This window comes from Tasmannia lanceolata, unplaced genomic scaffold, assembly GCF_043159265.1.
Source record: "Tasmannia lanceolata isolate RefF3 unplaced genomic scaffold, GAP_Taslan_0.1 ptg000015l, whole genome shotgun sequence".
NCBI classification, from domain to species: Eukaryota; Viridiplantae; Streptophyta; class Magnoliopsida; order Canellales; family Winteraceae; genus Tasmannia; species Tasmannia lanceolata.
The window spans coordinates 13,453,326-13,470,367 of NW_027518692.1; the positions used below are offsets into that span (position 1 = coordinate 13,453,326).

General features: G+C 41.4%; 1 protein-coding gene across 2 annotated transcripts; it reads left to right on the top strand.

Moving 5' to 3' along the window:
• The first annotated feature begins 5,454 nt into the window (after nt 1-5,454).
• Nucleotides 5,455-12,072, top strand: LOC143846988 (protein TIME FOR COFFEE-like). Of its 2 annotated transcripts, XM_077355633.1 has the most exons (14): nt 5,455-5,829; nt 5,924-6,250; nt 6,375-6,538; nt 6,628-6,922; nt 7,010-7,376; nt 7,489-7,549; nt 7,642-7,722; nt 7,805-8,081; nt 8,182-8,248; nt 8,353-8,428; nt 8,531-8,911; nt 9,034-10,794; nt 10,879-11,284; nt 11,414-12,072. In XM_077355633.1, exons 1-14 carry the CDS (start codon nt 5,730-5,732, stop codon nt 11,455-11,457), a joined length of 4,407 nt encoding a protein of 1,468 aa, XP_077211748.1. In that variant the 5' UTR covers nt 5,455-5,729; the 3' UTR covers nt 11,458-12,072. The 2 variants fall into 2 exon arrangements, with proteins under 2 accessions (XP_077211748.1, XP_077211747.1); XM_077355632.1 differs by having other exon boundaries at nt 9,034-11,284.
• The last annotated feature ends 4,970 nt before the right edge of the window (nt 12,073-17,042 follow it).

Consider the following 17,042-nt stretch of genomic DNA (forward strand, 5'->3'; position numbering starts at 1 on the left):
CTTTTGGAATTGGATGAGCTATTAACACCTAATTAGACAAGTATGTAGCGAAGAAGAGTGCCATTATCCAAAATAAAGAAGAGTGGATATCATATATGAATTTTAGTTAGTACAAAATGTGTGTAACTTTTGTATAAACTTTTGGGTCCAATTATGCGGATGGACCCACATGGTCCTGATCTCATGCGAATCTAACATCCCATCCATAAGATTAAGCCTCACAAAAATCAACGGTTTAGCTTCTCTTGGAAGAACTCTAAACTAGGACTAAGAGATGAATGAGCCTCATTGCTGTTTTATGACCAGGAAAAGGGGGAGTTTCCCAAGGGGCTGAAATTTATCATGTCTCACCACTCATTAATCAAACATCAAATGGGCAAAACAAAACTAAACAAATCAGTTCTAGAAGAGAGGAAATGATATGTCCACCCCTTTTTTGTTGTCTTTTCCTACAAAGTACTGCATCACCCTTTTTTGATGAAGAAAAAACAAACAGAAGGGGTGTAAAACTGTGTGAAGAAAAAGCGAAGAGAAAGATTTTGAAATCGTAATGCTTTTTTTATTATTGGTTCGAATGAAATCGTAATGCTTCATTGACAAGTTAAGTAGAAAAAGGTTGAAAGGAAATTAGCAATAATAATTAGATGAAATTGATTTCAATGTCACATGTTATTTGCACGAATGTCACTGTCAAGGCTCTCTGATGTGATGTATCTACGTAACCTTTATCAACTTGTTAACCCTTCTTCATTAGCTGTAAATAAGTGATCCTTGCATACGTGTCCACGCAAAAATCTTGTTAAGTGGGCCCACAAATTCATATGTGGATGCCAACTCTACTTATTTATGGCAAGTAGGAGGAGACAACGATGTGGGACCGTGTTTCACTTTCATCCCAAGTTGAAGTTCCCTACTTTCCATTAGTGTAAGCAGTGGGACCCATTCCAATTCATTACATTTACATGGAAATAATATATTCGCCCCATTTTCTTCCCTGGTAAAAGGAGCAGTCATCAACACACTAGATGGGTGGTGTGGGGAAGAAAAGGGGTAAATATAAATATTATCAAGATGGGGGTCCCAGTGCTTCCACCAATGGGAGCAGGCCAACTTACTATATACCTTTAAGCCCGGTGGTAATAAATGTACGCCTTATAATATTAGTAACACCACTTGCCTAAAGACACGTTCAACCGCATAAAACCAGTCAAAGGTGGGGTGCGTTCACGGTTGAAAAAGGTGCGTAGTTATAATCAGCCCCCACATTTATTACACTAAATTGATACGTTGGCAGATGAAGGAGACTTTGTATGAATGATACGCACACACTTGGTGGATAAATCACACATAACATCTACCATAGCTTGTTTGGGCATGGTAAATGTATTCCTACAATCTAAAGCCAATTGACTCAATTATAATGGTGCATCCAAAGGTAATCCCGGACTAGCTGGAGCCGAAGCATGCAACAACCTCATGTTAGGATTAAATCGTGACCTAAGGTGGCCTCACCGGATACCAATGGCTGAGACCTAAAGTTACTTGTGGTTAGGGCTGCAACAGTGTTGGGTTTTTCAAAACCCTAGCCCAACCATGGGTCTTAATTTCTTGGCCCTGACCCGCCCTGCAGGGCTCCGCGCAACCCTGACCCGCCCTGATTGGGCCGGGCCGGCCCTGATTGACCCTAGTGCAAATACCCTAGTGCTGACTGGGAACTATTGAAACATCGAAACCTAGTGGGATGGAAGTGACACCATCCCACTTTAGGTATAATAATTATATGATTTAATTGCATGAGATGGATCATAAACAATACATTTCATCTTCTTAATCCCATTTGTTTCTATAAAAGCTCTATATAAGACACCATGGATCTACTTTGACTGATTCAACAAAGTTTAATTAGATATGTTTGGGAGTGTCTATCTGTGTGTCCGATTCTATGTTTGTAGTGCATGTGTCTATGTTACATGTCAAAACCAAGTAAAAAAATGTGTGGAGATTGCATTGAAGGTCAAGCTTTTTTACCTCAAAGTGATTCACCATGTTTTTCTCATAGTTGTGGTCAATATTAATTTCCCAGATCATCAAATATTCATTTCCGGGTCAGGGGTAAAGTGTAAAACAGACTCAAGGCCGGGTCGGGTCAGGGGTTAAGTGTAAACAAGGCCGGGCCGGGTCGGGTCGGTCAGGGTGGGTCGGGGTAAAGTGTAAACAGGGTCGGGTCGGGTTGGCCCGGGGTATCAACCCTGAGCCCGACCCGACCCTGAGTCAAGGCCAAAAAATTCACCCAAACCACCCGCCCTCAGGGTCAGATTTTCCGGCCCTACTTGTGGTGTTGATCTAATGTAACTAAAAAAACATAGTTATTGAGAGAGAATGAAACTATCTTTGGGCTTGTCACGCATAGATGTGAAACGGAAAAAAGGAGTTTGATGGTGAGATGATTTCCTTTCCAAAAGTTGTCTATAAATACAAACCTCTATTGTCGCTACTTGCACACGATTTCAAGATAGTTATCATTGAAAAACTCCAGGTTCACTACTTCACAATTGCCTAGGAAAAAAATAAAGATGTATTGATTTTGGAAAAAAATTCATAAATATGAGTTCAACAAATGTTCAAAATTTCATTTTCTAAAAGTTCCTTAATAGATTGCAAGAATTTTCTTGAAGAGTTTGGAAAAGAAATAGTTTTACAAAATTTCTTGTGTTTTCCATGCTTTGATTACCCATGAAAAAAAGTAACTTGACCCACAGTACTTTATAGGGGCCTTTAGGGACTGCTGGATACCTTGATTTTAGAATCCAAGTTTTAGTTTGGAAACAGTGTAAAAGTTTGGATTTTACAATCCATTATTCTAGATTTTTAGTAAGAAATCCAGGTTTTAGAAATCTCTCTCCATCCCGAGATTTCTAAAACCTAGAAACGTAGGACGATCTCCTACTCTCTCGCTCAACGGAAAGAAGGGTGAGAAATTAGAAAACGACGGACGATCTCCTTCTTCTATCATCTCCTATCCAAGATTTTGAGGAAATCGAATACTCTAAAATCCGCATATCCAAACGTCCCCTTCATCTATCATGACATCCCTCTAAATAAGCCATAACCATTATCATTTCCCACTAAATTGTGGAAAAAAAGTTTTTTCTGTAGGATAAAGTTTTCTACTAAAAATGTTTTTCATGCCATATCCAAATAGGGCCTCCAAAAAATAATTTCAACAGAAAAATTTCCTACATCCGCTTTAAATACTCGCCTTCCAGCAACCAGCAACCAGCAACCAGTGTTTGTAACAACATGACCTTGCACCTTCTTGAAATGCCTCCACGTGTCCCTTCCACATGGCATTGCCGAGTGCTTGCCACCTCAACAATTCCCATAAAAAGGCAATTATGTTATCCTTACTTTTGTCTATTGCAAAAGCTTGGATCTAGTTATTTGAATAATAAGATAATAAAACTACATATTTTCTTAAAGTATACATGGGGTGTGTTGATGAATTGTCGTGGGCCACTACCACCTTTCATTAAATAATCAAGCTACAAACTTTGGAGATTATTACTCTACTTAGGTCAAAAAGAATTCCATTAAAAAAACATCAGAGTATCAAAAAGTCTTTTTATACGGGTTTCTTGTATTGGGAGAATGCAAGGGAAGAGATTCCTTTTCAGGGGCTCCATGCCTTGCACTAGATCAAATTCAAAGGTTGGAAAGCCAAAGAAGCATGGTTTCAATAAAAACTCTAAAGAAAGTGCAAAGTCAATAAAGAATAATACATGTTTTCTTGCTTTGTATAAAATATTAATTGGGAATTGCTAGGGTCCATCGCAAAAGGCATTTCGCAGCGGGTCTGTCTCTTATAAGACCAGCTACACAGTGAATGAAGATAAGAAGATAACAGCTTTTGTATTCATTAACTATGTGGCTGGTCTGACATGCAACAGATCAGCTGAGAAATGCCTTTTGCGATTGATCCTAGCAAATCCCATATTAATGACATCACCTGCAATAACTTTATATAATGAATACCCAAATTGTATTAATTAAACAATATATTTATATTTAATTAGAGTAAGAGTAGGATAAGAAGCAATATATTCTCTTGCATTAATATTATTTTAATACAACGATTATAAAATTATGAAAACAATGTTTTTTTAATTAGTTGTTTATTTGGTAAAATGGGTGCCGTTGAAGACTCGGTCTCTTGAATATAGGGCGGATGGAGCAGCCACGTATGCATGATGACATGGAAGGCGGGATTCCACGTGGCAATAATTTGGGACTTGAGAGAATACAATCCGAAAGCGAAGGGAATGAAAGGAGGGGACAAAGAGAGGAGAAAGGTATCCAAATGGGTGGGGCCCGCTATCTGTAGCAGGAATTTTTGGTAATTTATTATAATATTAAATTATTTTTGGAATGGGTGTAAGATATTTGCTGCCAAAGAAAGCATGGGAATGTGGAGCGGGTGGCCGATAACCAGATTCGAGCTGACCAATTGGAACTTGCCACCTGTATGAGTAACAAGCATTCGAACACGTGGCAGACTCGTGGAGACAAGACACGTGGCATGCCCGGATTTTCGGCTCGATTGCCCTTCTTTAAATGTAGCGCGTGGGAAAAAGTAGGTTGAGGATTTTGGGAAAGTTTTTACTATTTCGCGTTAGATTTGCGATATTTTCACGGGGCGGTGAAATTTGACCCAGGGTGTGGGGCCCAGATGACGTCATGAGAAATGCCACGTCGGACCGCGACAAGAGGTTTATGTGGGCCCTACCATTCTCGGAAGTTTCGTGACTGTGACGGGGTGTTTTAGCTGGCAAAGAAACGAGGATCGTTGGATGAAGCGAGATGGACGGTGGAACGTGCTTGTGTTGTTTGACACGCACGAAGCGAGTGGTTGGCGTCGGATTCGGCTGACTTTAATGCCACGTCAGATGTTTGATCCGACGGTGGAAAGAAATTTCCACAAATCAACGGCGTTTGTTGGATTCAATAATCAACGTTGCTTTCGAGGTGGCCCCAGCATTCAACAAAGTAAGAAAGGAAGGATAATTAATTAAAAATTAAAACTACTGATATTAGCACTACGATGTTTTAATAACTGCACAAACTCAGCTAGTCTTTTATTCTTTAATTGTCTTCTCAGAGCTTTTTGGTAAATGTCAAAAAAACAAAAGACAAAAGACACAATGAGGTAGTGCAATTATTGAAACATGTAGTAAAATATCAAGGAGCCGTGGGTAATCGCCGAACCTTGCGGGAGAAGAAAGCGATATAGATTCCGACACGTGGCGGTTGTATTCTCTATAGTCAGTCCTTCAGACGTCGACGTTTTCTGATCATTTTCGTACCATCCAGTGACAGCCGTAGATGTTGATTTAATCAAACGGATGATATGAAAACACGTGGCTTAGGCTTTGGAGTGGGAGTGTAAAACCAACAACCAAAAAGGAGATGGAGAAGAGATTAGAGAAGAAAAAAAAAAAAAAGGAGAAGCAGGAGAAAAAGAGAGGAGATCGGAGAAAAGCTCGTAATCTCCGATTTTCCGGCCGTTTACACAGTATTCTGATACCGAGAATCGCTTTTTCATACAGAGGAGGATCGGAATCTGTGTGATTTTCCTTAAAAAGGTCGAATTATGGTGGAAATCTATTCATATTGGAAGGAGATTAATGGATAGACTGATCGGGATTTGATTACATGAGTGAGAATCAGAGGAGATGGACAGAAATCGCGAAGCAAGAAGAGGAACGATGGCTGCGACTTCGAATGGATTGTCGAGACGGAGGCAGAGAAACAGCAGTTTGAGAGATTCTCCTGGTTTGATTTCTCAGATCTGTTATTTTCTTTCTTTTCATTCGAAAAATCCATTTTTTATGCTAGATTTTGATTTTTTTTTTTTTTGATTTTGCAGAGGATGAAGGTGCGGTGGAGGCGCAAGAGACTGCAAGGCTTAGAGATCGAGCGATTAAGAAAGAACGAGAACGAGATCGAGATCGATCGAGTAGGAGCAAGCGAAGGAGAGGAGATAGAATCAATAGAGAGGAAGGAGAGGAGAGCTCTGAAGAGAGCGTAGATGAAGAAGAGGAGGAGGAGGAAGATGAGGCCGCTTTCAGGTTGCCTCCCTCGAATCCTTTGTCTTCTTCTTCGCAGGTGAATCACCAACGGAAGAGTTTTCCGGCAAAGATCGTTAGAGCTCCGGCGGCGTGGAAGGTCTCGGTGCCGAGAAAAGCTCGGTCAGGTAAAAAACAGAGGAAAAAGATAGTGAAAGGGGGCTTGAGATTTGAAAGAAATTGTTTTTTCTTGATTTTGGAGGTTTTATAATGAGATTTTCTTAAACTGTTTTGGTTTTTTAAATTTTGCAGGGTCTGTCAAAAGGTCACATGAATGTTGGATTTCAGGTGGTGTTGGGGGAGGTGGAGGAGGAGAGCAGATTCTCCGGCAAGCTTCGACCTCTCCGGCCAGGCCGAGTCCTGCGGCGGCTCCCATCTCGCCATCTTCCTCCAACACATCCGTTCGGAAGAAGATGGTCTCTTCCTCTTTTTCTTTCTCTTCTCTTCTTTCTGATATTAAATGAAATCAGTTCTGACTTTTTTGTTTTTTGTTTTTTTTTTGTAGAAACTGATTGGAAACAAGCACCGGCCGCCAAAGATCTCCAAGACTTCATCATCTTCAATTCAGGAGATTGAGATCGAGGTTGCTGAGGTGTTGTACGGATTGACAAGGCAATTTCAGTCCCCTTCGAAGCAAGAAATTATCACAAACTCGCCACAGAAGCTCGATTCAAAAGATATGAACAGATCGAGAGTTTCATCACCAATCTCAATCTCAGTTTCTCCTTCAGCGGTACCTCAGATGCCGTCCTTGTTGCCTCAGAATTCAAGCTCAACGATTACTCCTTCCCCTGCCATCGGTGAGTATTGGTCTAACATGTAAGAAATTTGGGTTTTTTTTTTTTTTTTTTGACCACTGAAAGTTGGGATTTTTTTTTAATGTGCAGCACCAAAGAGAAAAAGGCCGAGACCGGTGAAATCCGAGAGGGAGAGTTCTGCAAATTTTTCTGTTGCAGATGCTTCGGGTCCTTCTGCAAAGAAGATTGAGGTTGAACAGCTGGCAAAAGCGGAAATTTCATCGCCAAATCGGGAAAAGACCGCAGCATCTGCAGTAGAAAATGAAGGTTCTATCAATTCGGAACCTCAACAAGAATCGGCTAAATCGGAAAGCAATCCCGTTCCGGATTCTAAGCCCTTGGAAGAATTGGATGGTCATGATGGGATTCAAGCCAAAGAGGAAAGCGGGTCCGCTTTGAAAGAAGCTCCTTGTGAGAAACTAGATGTTGATCTGGGTGATACAACAACGACTAAAGCGTGAGCATCAAGATCATATTTTATTTTTATTTTTATTTTTCCTCCTTTTTATTTGTTTGGGTGGTTGGGATCAAGATCTGAGCGACTTTTCATTTCTGGGTGGATTTTACAGGGAGTCAACAGCTTCTGTGGTGGAGAACCGACGAGAAGAGAAGTTCAAGATTGACCTGATGGTGAGATTGAGATTTATGCTTGTAATTTGGATTTGGAAACCATGTTATTTTTACTAGGAATGGAGTTCTCAGGAAGAATGTATTTTCCACAGGCTCCTCCTTCGGGGAAATCCTCCCCTGAAAGGGACGGTTCGCCCGAAATTGTTACAGATCAGAAGCCAGAAGTCAAAATGGTGTGTAACCATCCTTAGATTGATTCACTACTGCTGGTACAATGGTTGTTTGAACCTTTTTTTTGTGTGTGTGTGTGTTCAGGTTCCAAAGATCGAAATTGTGAAAGGGGAGGAGGAAAAGGAGGAATTTGGGAAGCAGGAGGTTGGGGAGGTGAGATTAGAACAGAAGACAGAGAAGGCAGCAGATGAAATTACATTGCAGAAGCAAGTTATTAAGGATCGAATCCTGGTAAAGGAGAGCACCCTGGACCTGCAACTGGATGTGGAGATGCAGGATAAAGAATGTGGTGGCGGTAAACAGCAAGTTCCAAAGCAGCTATCAAAAACTACCAAAAATGAAACAGAGGCAGAGAAAGCTGGTAAGCCGAGCTTGCCTGTATTCTGGTAATGTAAAATATCTGTTATCTTGTTCTGTGTCCTCTGGGAGCTTATGTATTCCACTACTTTATTCTTTGCCAGTGCAATCTGCCTCTTTGCCGTTGCCATTGACAGTTCCTTGCTGGCCGGGCGGCCTTTCTCCTCTTGGGTATGAAATCCAATTGCATTTCCATTGTGCTCTGTTTTTCAGTATCAATGGTTATATATCTTGTGCAGTAGCTTAGAGATAATGGCCATCTCTTCAATCACCAGGTATATGGGTCAAGTTCCATCTCTTCAATCTGTGGTATCTATGGATGGGAGCACCAGATCTTCTACCGCATTACAGGTATTCCTCTATTATCTACTCTTAGAAGCATTGGAGGAGGGCTTATTTCTGGGTGATTTGTAGCTCTAATGATGTTTCGTATTTGGGGTTCAACTATTGCAGCCACCTCATTTTGTTCTTCCACAGTCCCGTCCAAAGCGGTGTGCGACCCATTTCTATATTGCACAGAACATCTACTGTCAACAGCAATTTGCTCGGATGAATCCTTTCTGGCACCCAGCAGCTGGTTCAGCACCACTCTATGGAACCAAACCTTACAATCTTAATGCTGTGCCTCCGACAGAATCCACAATGGTCAGCAACCAATTTCAAGGAAGCTTTGCAGGGAGGAATTTGAACTCCTTGCAAGACAAGGCTCCAGTCCATACTTTTGCTGGTCCATTACTGGGCCAGCAAAATTCAGCAGCTACATTCATGGATGCCACTCAGAAGCAGCTTATGCTACAACAAGCACCACAGCCCCCCTCGGCAAATAATATGCTGGTATGGTTTTCATCTTGCTATCAAGTGAAAAAATGGTTTTCATCTTGCCAGAAAGAACCTGAAGCATTAGCATGGTTGGTTTTAAAATCTATGGTTGATTACTCTTTTCTTCTTCATTCCAGCCGGCCCCTGCTTTCATTTTTCCAGTGCATCATCAGCAGGCAGCAGCTGGGGCTGCAAAATCGGCAAAGGCAATAGGCAATTCAGCTCCTTCAACCACCACTGCTAATTCAGTTGCTGGAGCCATGGCAAGTTCGGGATCATCTACAGCAACAAACATGAGCTTCAACTATGCTAATCTGCCTTCCAATGAAGCTCAGTACTTGGCAATAATGCAGAACAATGGCTACCCATTTCCAATTCCAGCCCATGTTGGAGCACCTCCTCCATACAGAGGAGGAAGCCATCCCCAAGCAATGCCCTTCTTCAATGGACCTTTCTACTCTTCTCAAATGTTACATCCATCACAGCTTCAACAGCAACAGCCTCAGACTCATCAGAACCCTAGCACGTCAAGCGGTTCATCTTCCTCGCAGAAGCATCAGCAACAGAGACTACAAGGATCTGGTAGCAATGGTGGTGGTGGTGGTGCTGGCTCACATAACTTCGCCGTCTCTAAGAATCGGCAGCCACAGCCGAACCAGCAAAACCAGCATTTGCCGGGCACGGAAGACAGCCCATCCTCTGCTGATGGCAGAGTAACCCATGCTCAGAAGGGCACCATCTACAACCATAATTTTGCAATGCCCATTCATCCTCAGAATTTTGCCTTGATGTCCCCTGCCGCATTGGGTGCAGGGAATCACATTGAAAAGCAGCTGCAGCCTCAGGGCTTGAAAGGTGGAATGGAGCTCAGCCATTCGCAAGCATTTGCTATGTCCTTTGCTTCCTTCAATGGTACTACTGGTGCACCACCAGGACTGGAATTCTCATCTATGGGGCCAAATCATGCGGTTTTCCAGACCCTCCCAGAACCAGCTAGGCATGGGTACCAGATGGCTGCCACTTCTCAGCCAGCCCAGCAAAAGAAGCCCCACAAGATAATGGATGAAGGGAAGAATGTCAATGATTCAATTACTCCGAATGCCTCCGGGGAGGATGAGAGGAAGATGATGGCAGGAAAGGGTCCAGCCATTGGTCCACACTCGCTTACATACTCGGTCTCTACAATTATGGGCAACAGTAACATCGACAGCTCCACTCGAGCTCTAAACCTCGCCCCAGCCCCCGTAAATGGCAACCGGGCTTCACGCTCTACCAGCGTAACCCCTTCTACAACTACTACAACACCATCGCTTAACACTCCCAATTCTCTACACCAGCAACAACAGGTGATTCATCTTCAAAAGCAGCAGCAACAGCAGCTTCAGCAACAGTTCCAGCAGCAAATTGCAGCTCGAACGAAATCAGGGTCAACCAATTCCAATGTCTACTCCCAATTCTCCAATAATGTATCTGTTTTCCCTCAGGCCCTTATCCAAGGCAACAGCCCTAACCAATCTCCTCAGTGGAAGAACTCTGCAAGAACTCTCCCAACCCCCTCTTTACCATCATCAGCTTCCACATCATCTGTGAAGAACCAGACTCAGCAGCAAGTCAGGACCCAACCTGGTCTTCCTACCACCAGCCAAACCCAGATATCCTTTGGGATGAATCCAAAATCTGTTCCACCTGGACAACAAAATCCTCCCAACAACCCAACACCGCCATCTTCTTCTTCTCCAATAGTTGGATCTCCACCCAATTCAATCTCCAAGTGTTCCGGTGGCAGTCCAAGGACGTCATCTGGCAGCAAACCAGGCCAGACAGCTACTACATTGCCCTCTTCTCAATCTCAACCAGCTAAGAACTCCCAGACCAGCTCTAGCCGAAAATCGTCACCTGTTAGTAACAGAACCTTGCCATCATCCATCCTTGGAAATTCTCATGTTACTACTAATGCTCATAGCTCAACCGCCAAATTGCAGCAGCAGCAGCAGCAACAACAACAACAAAAGCAACCATTCCAGCAGGCTCAGCTCTTCTTCTCTAACGCATACATGCAAGCGCAATCTCCCCAATCCACAACTTCCTCTACTGGGTATTATCAAAGACGGCATCCCGAACAACAGCCACATCAGAATCAGCAGAATTCATCTTCTACCGGAATGATGTCTCTATCTTCTCAATCTCTAGCATTAACTGCCACCACAACTTCCGATCCTGCAAAGGCAGTTGCCGCCGCGAATAATATGAAAGAGATGCCACCGCCGGGGCTTCTCCATGCCGCCCAATTCGCAGCCCAATCTGCTGGCAATCCACATCATCTCATGTCTTCCTTTCCATACATTCACACCATGCCTCTAAAGTCCACTGAACAGAAACCCTCTGCTGGTAAAATATAGTACCTCATTCTAGTAATTATGTACTATAGTAACATAATAGTACAAGTCCTGATAGAACTTATTAGTAGTACAAAATATCTGAATTGGGTCTAATTTATGAGGGCGGTTTTTCTCCCAGGAAATGACAATTTGCACGGGTGTTGGCAGCCTGAGAAAAGGTGACATTGGTGATGCTCTATTATGAGACAATTGGATTGTGATCAGAATTCTCACCCCAGGCTTCAGCTCCCACTCTCGCTGGTGTTATCACCATGCGGGTCAGCTGATCTGCACCATGGTGGAATTAGATCGCGCCAAGGGCACTGGAATTCAAATTTTGCACGCAATTTTGGCTTTTAACGGGCTGAAATTGCTTGAGTTACTTACCATGAAAGAATATTTATTCATCTGTTGTAGTGCATATGCTGGAAACGAAAGAAAGGGGAAAATGTATTGGTCGGCCATGGTAGCAGAACAGGAGAGGAAAGGAAAGGGGCTGGTTGGCCATGACCGTTCTAATTTGAAAGAGATAATGGATGGACCCACTAAAGAGGCTTTGGGCAAGCTTCTTGAGGAGGGAATTAACCACTTGTTTTTTGAATGGAAGCGAGGGAGGTAATCGGGAAAGGAAGCATCGGAGGTGGTTTTGGCTCTGGCTCTTAATTTTTTGTTACGTCGACAAGCCCCTTTGTTTTTTATTTTATTTTATTTTGTTTCTAGTGTTCCTTCTTATTTTGTATTTTATTTTAAAAGAAGAGGAGCCCAATTGAATTATTGCTCTGTTGCTGTTTTGTATTATATTCTATTCCCGTCCACCTATGCCATCTGAATGGGATATTAGGATTCATAGATTTTGTTATTGTCTCCACGTGGCTTCTTTATTTGTGCAGCAGGAGATGCGCATTACGTGTCTCCTTGATCTTCCACGTTGGTGCTGGAAGATAGTTTTTCGGTACAAAAACAAACTTTATATAGTGATATAGAGAAAACGGGAGAGAACGACAGATGCCGATTATATAAGAGTAGTTTATTAAAAGTTTTAAAGGAAGGCTACTTTTGAATAATCAATTCAATAAGACAATAGGTGTTGGCAATATGTCAGAGTGTCGACAGTTGATCAAAGCTTTCAGAGAGAGAGAGAGAGAGAGGAAGAGGTCCTCTTCAAATTGAACTTTAGGAAAATAAGTGTAGTATTCAAACGGACGGACCCTGTTTCCACCATGATTTCAAATTTCGGTTTCGGTATGAGGTCCTCTTCAAAAATTTGGGAGCAGAGCCAGTATCATAGGCAACAAGGAGAAACAGTTTCCACCAATGGGAGATCTCTCGTGTAACTAATATAAAGGGGGTAAGATTTGATTTCTCAGTACAGTCGCTTTCAAAATGTCTTCTCACTCTAATTATAACGACAGAGGAGTGTCCTTATAAAAAACTAACAAGGGGTATCATTTTCTTTTTTTTAAAAAGTGTGGCCCACATACCATCGAAAGAACTACTGGACCCATCCATCTATGTCTTTCGAAAGCCCATGGATAGACCCCATGCGAATACTAAATTGAATACTATATGGCCATTTATAAACAAAACAATCAACCGACAAAACTTTAGTTAATTTTGGTGCCTAATCTTTATGCATTCCATTTACATCATCAGACCTTTTTTTTATTAGCTTCAAAACTTACCTCCATTATCTTATTATATACAACCACACCCCCATTCCAATATTCAACATTACATATCTTTTAATTAAGAACACGATGGGATGATGTGGGGCGTGGGCCCATTTTTTAATTAATCCAATAATTTAACGCCCTCTTTGGATACCCACATAAACTATTCATTAGAAAAAAAGAGTTAATAACACAGAAATATCCTACCATTCAAAATAAAAAAAAATAAAAATAAAATAACATAGAGAAAACCTTGTTATAACTTGGAGATGCGGGGTATCGATCCCCGTACCTCTCGCATGCTAAGCGAGCGCTCTACCATCTGACCTACATCCCCTTCTTGCGTCTCTAGAAACATTTTAAGTTATTTCCAATTTGGCCGGAAGGAACCTCCTCCGCAACTCACTAAAATTAAGGGAAATAGGGGGTGTGGAAATATCAAACCAGGGGTGTAGAAATATCAGACCATAGAATTGATATTGCCACACCCCCTGTTTCCCTTTATTTCATGGAATTGATATTGCCATACCCCTTGCTTTTAGTGTATTGCGTGGCAAAGTTTTTTTCTTAGAATAGTCCCGCTGTAATCTACACTTCTTTTTCTACGAGAGACTTCAAACCGAGGCAAATTTTATTTAAATTTTAAGAAAACAATATGGAAAAACACGCTTTCCACCCCCTCTTTCCTTTCCTTTCCTTTCTCTTTTTTTTTTATATTTAGGAGTCCTAAGACTCCCCCACTGCCCATTTCTTCTCTAATTAGGATAAGGGAACTGATCTATTCGCTTACTTTTCTTTCTCGGGTCACCGGCCCCATCTATTATTTTTACCCAGAAGGTCAATATTTTTGTGAGGTCCAACTCACGGGATGGATCTTTACAGTAAATAAAGGCAATGTCCAGCGTCCATGCACTCCAAGTCAAGAAAAACTCTATAAGAAATTCTCATGCAGCTTGAAAAAATAATAATAAATGAAATTTAAAATTATTATAAAAATGTCTGTAAATTAAATATGGATAAGAGCTAGCAATGATAGAATGAAAGTTGTAAGTTAATGCGTTTGGATGCTGCGGTGCAAAATATATGAATATGCAGTGTATGCAAGTGAGTTCTGTGTGTGCCATCTTGTTTTTCGCAACTAAGTGCCCTCAAAATCCTTTATTGATTTTGGGAAATGATTTCTGCGCGCTAATGTTTTGATAAACATCCGCTCCACTTGTTTGTCCTGTAGTATTTGTAGTATTTAAAGGGATGTCAGAGGATATTACGGTTCTCAAAAGCTCTTAAAACGTTTCAAATACTACACGACAAACAAGTGAGCGCATGTTTATCAAAACATTGGAGCGCTGAAATCTTTTCTCTTGATTTTTTATGCTCGTTTTCTGTACTAGTTAGTGTGAACGTACAAACAGTTAGCATGCAAAGATGTGTCGACTTTTTAACCCTTTTTAATTATCATTTAAGCGAATAAGGCAAGCTCTAAAGTTAGGTAATTCCCAGCAGAGTCGTCAGTCTGTGGATTAAAGCTAGGAATATCAAGACATTGAAATCTAAAGTTGTATATAAGTGTTTTCCAATGTTTTTTAGGAAATGATTGAAATATATGTCCAAAAGCTCCCCTGGAATTCTCCAATACTGCCCATGATGCCCTTCCATTCAAAATGAAAACACTACCAACTTCCTTTTCTCAGCAGAAATAAGAATCCAAGTGTCATTTTTGAATACCTCTAAAATTTATTTGCATATAATCTTAGACGTGCAAATGGTTTTGTAAGCCAAATATGATTACTTGTAAGTATTAGTAAAAATGGTTTTAGAAAGGCCGAAGATTTTTTCATCCCCCATAGGATTATGCGGCCCCCTTTTCACGTGATTTGACGTAAAAAAGCGTTAAAGTCTGCCACAATTCACTTGAAAAGGAGGGCACATAATCCTATAAGGGGGGGGGGGGGGGGGGGGGTGGGATGGTGAAAAAATCATCTCCCTTTAGAAATTACATACTTAACTTAATGCCTTACAAAGATGTCTTAGTGTCACAGTTGTAAATAAGATTAACTCCAAATAATTTTATTTGCAAATACAAATCAATTTTTGAGGCAATCAAAGAGGCCCCATGTTATCAGAAATACCTTGGTTTGTTTGTGTTTTATTTAGAGAATTTTTATTACCTTCCCCTAAATTTAAGAAACCTTCACCAACTTAACAACATAGCTAGTTTGAGTAAGATTCTCTAAAACATTTGTAAGCATTCATTTATGTCACAATCACCCCTCAAATTTAACTAATTAAAGGCCTCTTTGGATTCTCCTAAAAATTATATGTTACAGAGTCATTGCCGACTCTTCTACACGGTGCCGGAGGGACCGAGTCGGCACGGTGCGGGCCCACATGGGTGATGGTTATCCTAGTTAGATTAGGACTTGTAGCAACTGTTTGGTGTTAGGATAGATATCCTTGCTGGGTTTGAGTGGAGGAGCCTACTAGGAGTGGAAGTTTAATAATTAGTTTCTACATAAAGTTAGAAAGAGAGATGGATTCGTGTAGTTGTTTTAAAGTTAATCCGGGAGTTTTAATTGTAGTGGACTTTAGCTACAGCGTATCTATACGTTAGTTTTAGCAGCAATAGGAGTTTGTCTAATGGTCTTTATAAAGGGGTGTGACAGAATGTGATATGCAAAGAGGAATAACGTGATTGAAAGCAAAGAGAGTAGAAAAACGGTAGTGACGTTTTGCACATAGAGTTGAAAAGCACCGTCAGTGTGAACTTGTGTTAGGCAATATGCATTTGAATATTATATTCAAATAAAGAAATTGTTAGAGTTGGTGTCCTAAAACTCAGCATATTTCGCATGTTAATCAATAAAAGTTTCTTTTTTTGACAATTTATGGGTACTAAAAGCTAAATATTGACACGTATTTGTCCTTAGGTAGCAAAGTAGGAAACCCATGCTCTTAGATTCACAGATCCTAGGGAGCAAGGAGATATGGGATTCAAGTTCTTTGCAGACCTTAGTAGTTCCTAGTTGGGGTTGAGGTTGGACACCTCCTCCTGTATACAACTGTGGGACCACGATCTCGAGGCTCCCGAGGAAGCCTCTCGATCTTCCACAATGAATGGAGAGCTCCGCTGTGGCTCTCTCAAAGTAATGCCCTCACGATTCAGAGTAGAATTCGGAACAAAGACGTACCTAAATATAAAGTAAAGTCGCCAGCCTGTGGGACCCCGATCTCGAGGCGCTCGAGAAGGCCTCTCGATCTTCCACAATGAATGGAGAACTCCGTTGTGGCTCTCTCAAAGTAATGCCCTCACAGCATGAGTCATAGTGGGTACGATACCTCTCGATTCGGAGTAGATTTCGGAACAAAGACGTACCAAAATATAAAGTAGAGTCGCCATCCAGGGATTAAGGCTGTGGAACCCATAAAATACTCTGTTGCAATGGATAACCAGACATGAAAAAGGTTCATGCCTGGTTACTAGTGGGGAAGGTGTTAGGCACCCCATTCGCTCGAGAAAACTCAGTCTCTAATGCCATTTTATTAGTTTTAAGGAATTTAAGGCAAAAATCACCTCCACACCCATTTCCATTTCCATTTTTGCTCAAATCAACCACCATCATTTCTCCCCTTGATTTCCATCGTCATTATAGCTAACTTACATTAGTTCCACCATTTTCGCCCATTTCCAGTGACCTAAATCACTTTTTCTGACCACATTTCCACGACCATCCGACCATAACTTCCACCACCGGCCACCAATTCCTCTCCAATCTGAGCATTACCCATTCTCTTCAACCTCCTTAAAAACCTACTTCCATTGATTTCGGCAAATCTCACCGGAATCCTACCCCCACCTTGATCCATCAACAGGCCCCACTCCCATTAACCCAAATCCAACAGACCCTCTTCAACCCTTGCACTTCACCACCTAATCTGAAGTCGAAAAAAAGGTTTGAGTGGACTTGGTTCAAACTCTTCTTTATATTTAGGTACGTCTTGGTTCCGAGTTTTTACTCTAAATCAAGAGGTATCGCACCCGTCATGACTCGTGTTGTGAGGGCACTATTTTGAGAGAGCCGTAGCGGAACTCTTCAACTC

Coding starts and splice junctions, on each gene's coding strand:
- LOC143846988 (XM_077355632.1), top strand. CDS start 5,730: ATGGACAGAAATCGCGAAGCAAGAAGAGGAACGATGGCTGCGACTTCG. Junction 8,082..8,181: donor AACAGAGGCAGAGAAAGCTG/GTAAGCCGAGCT, acceptor ATTCTTTGCCAG/TGCAATCTGCCTCTTTGCCG. Junction 11,285..11,413: donor TGAACAGAAACCCTCTGCTG/GTAAAATATAGT, acceptor TTTTTCTCCCAG/GAAATGACAATTTGCACGGG.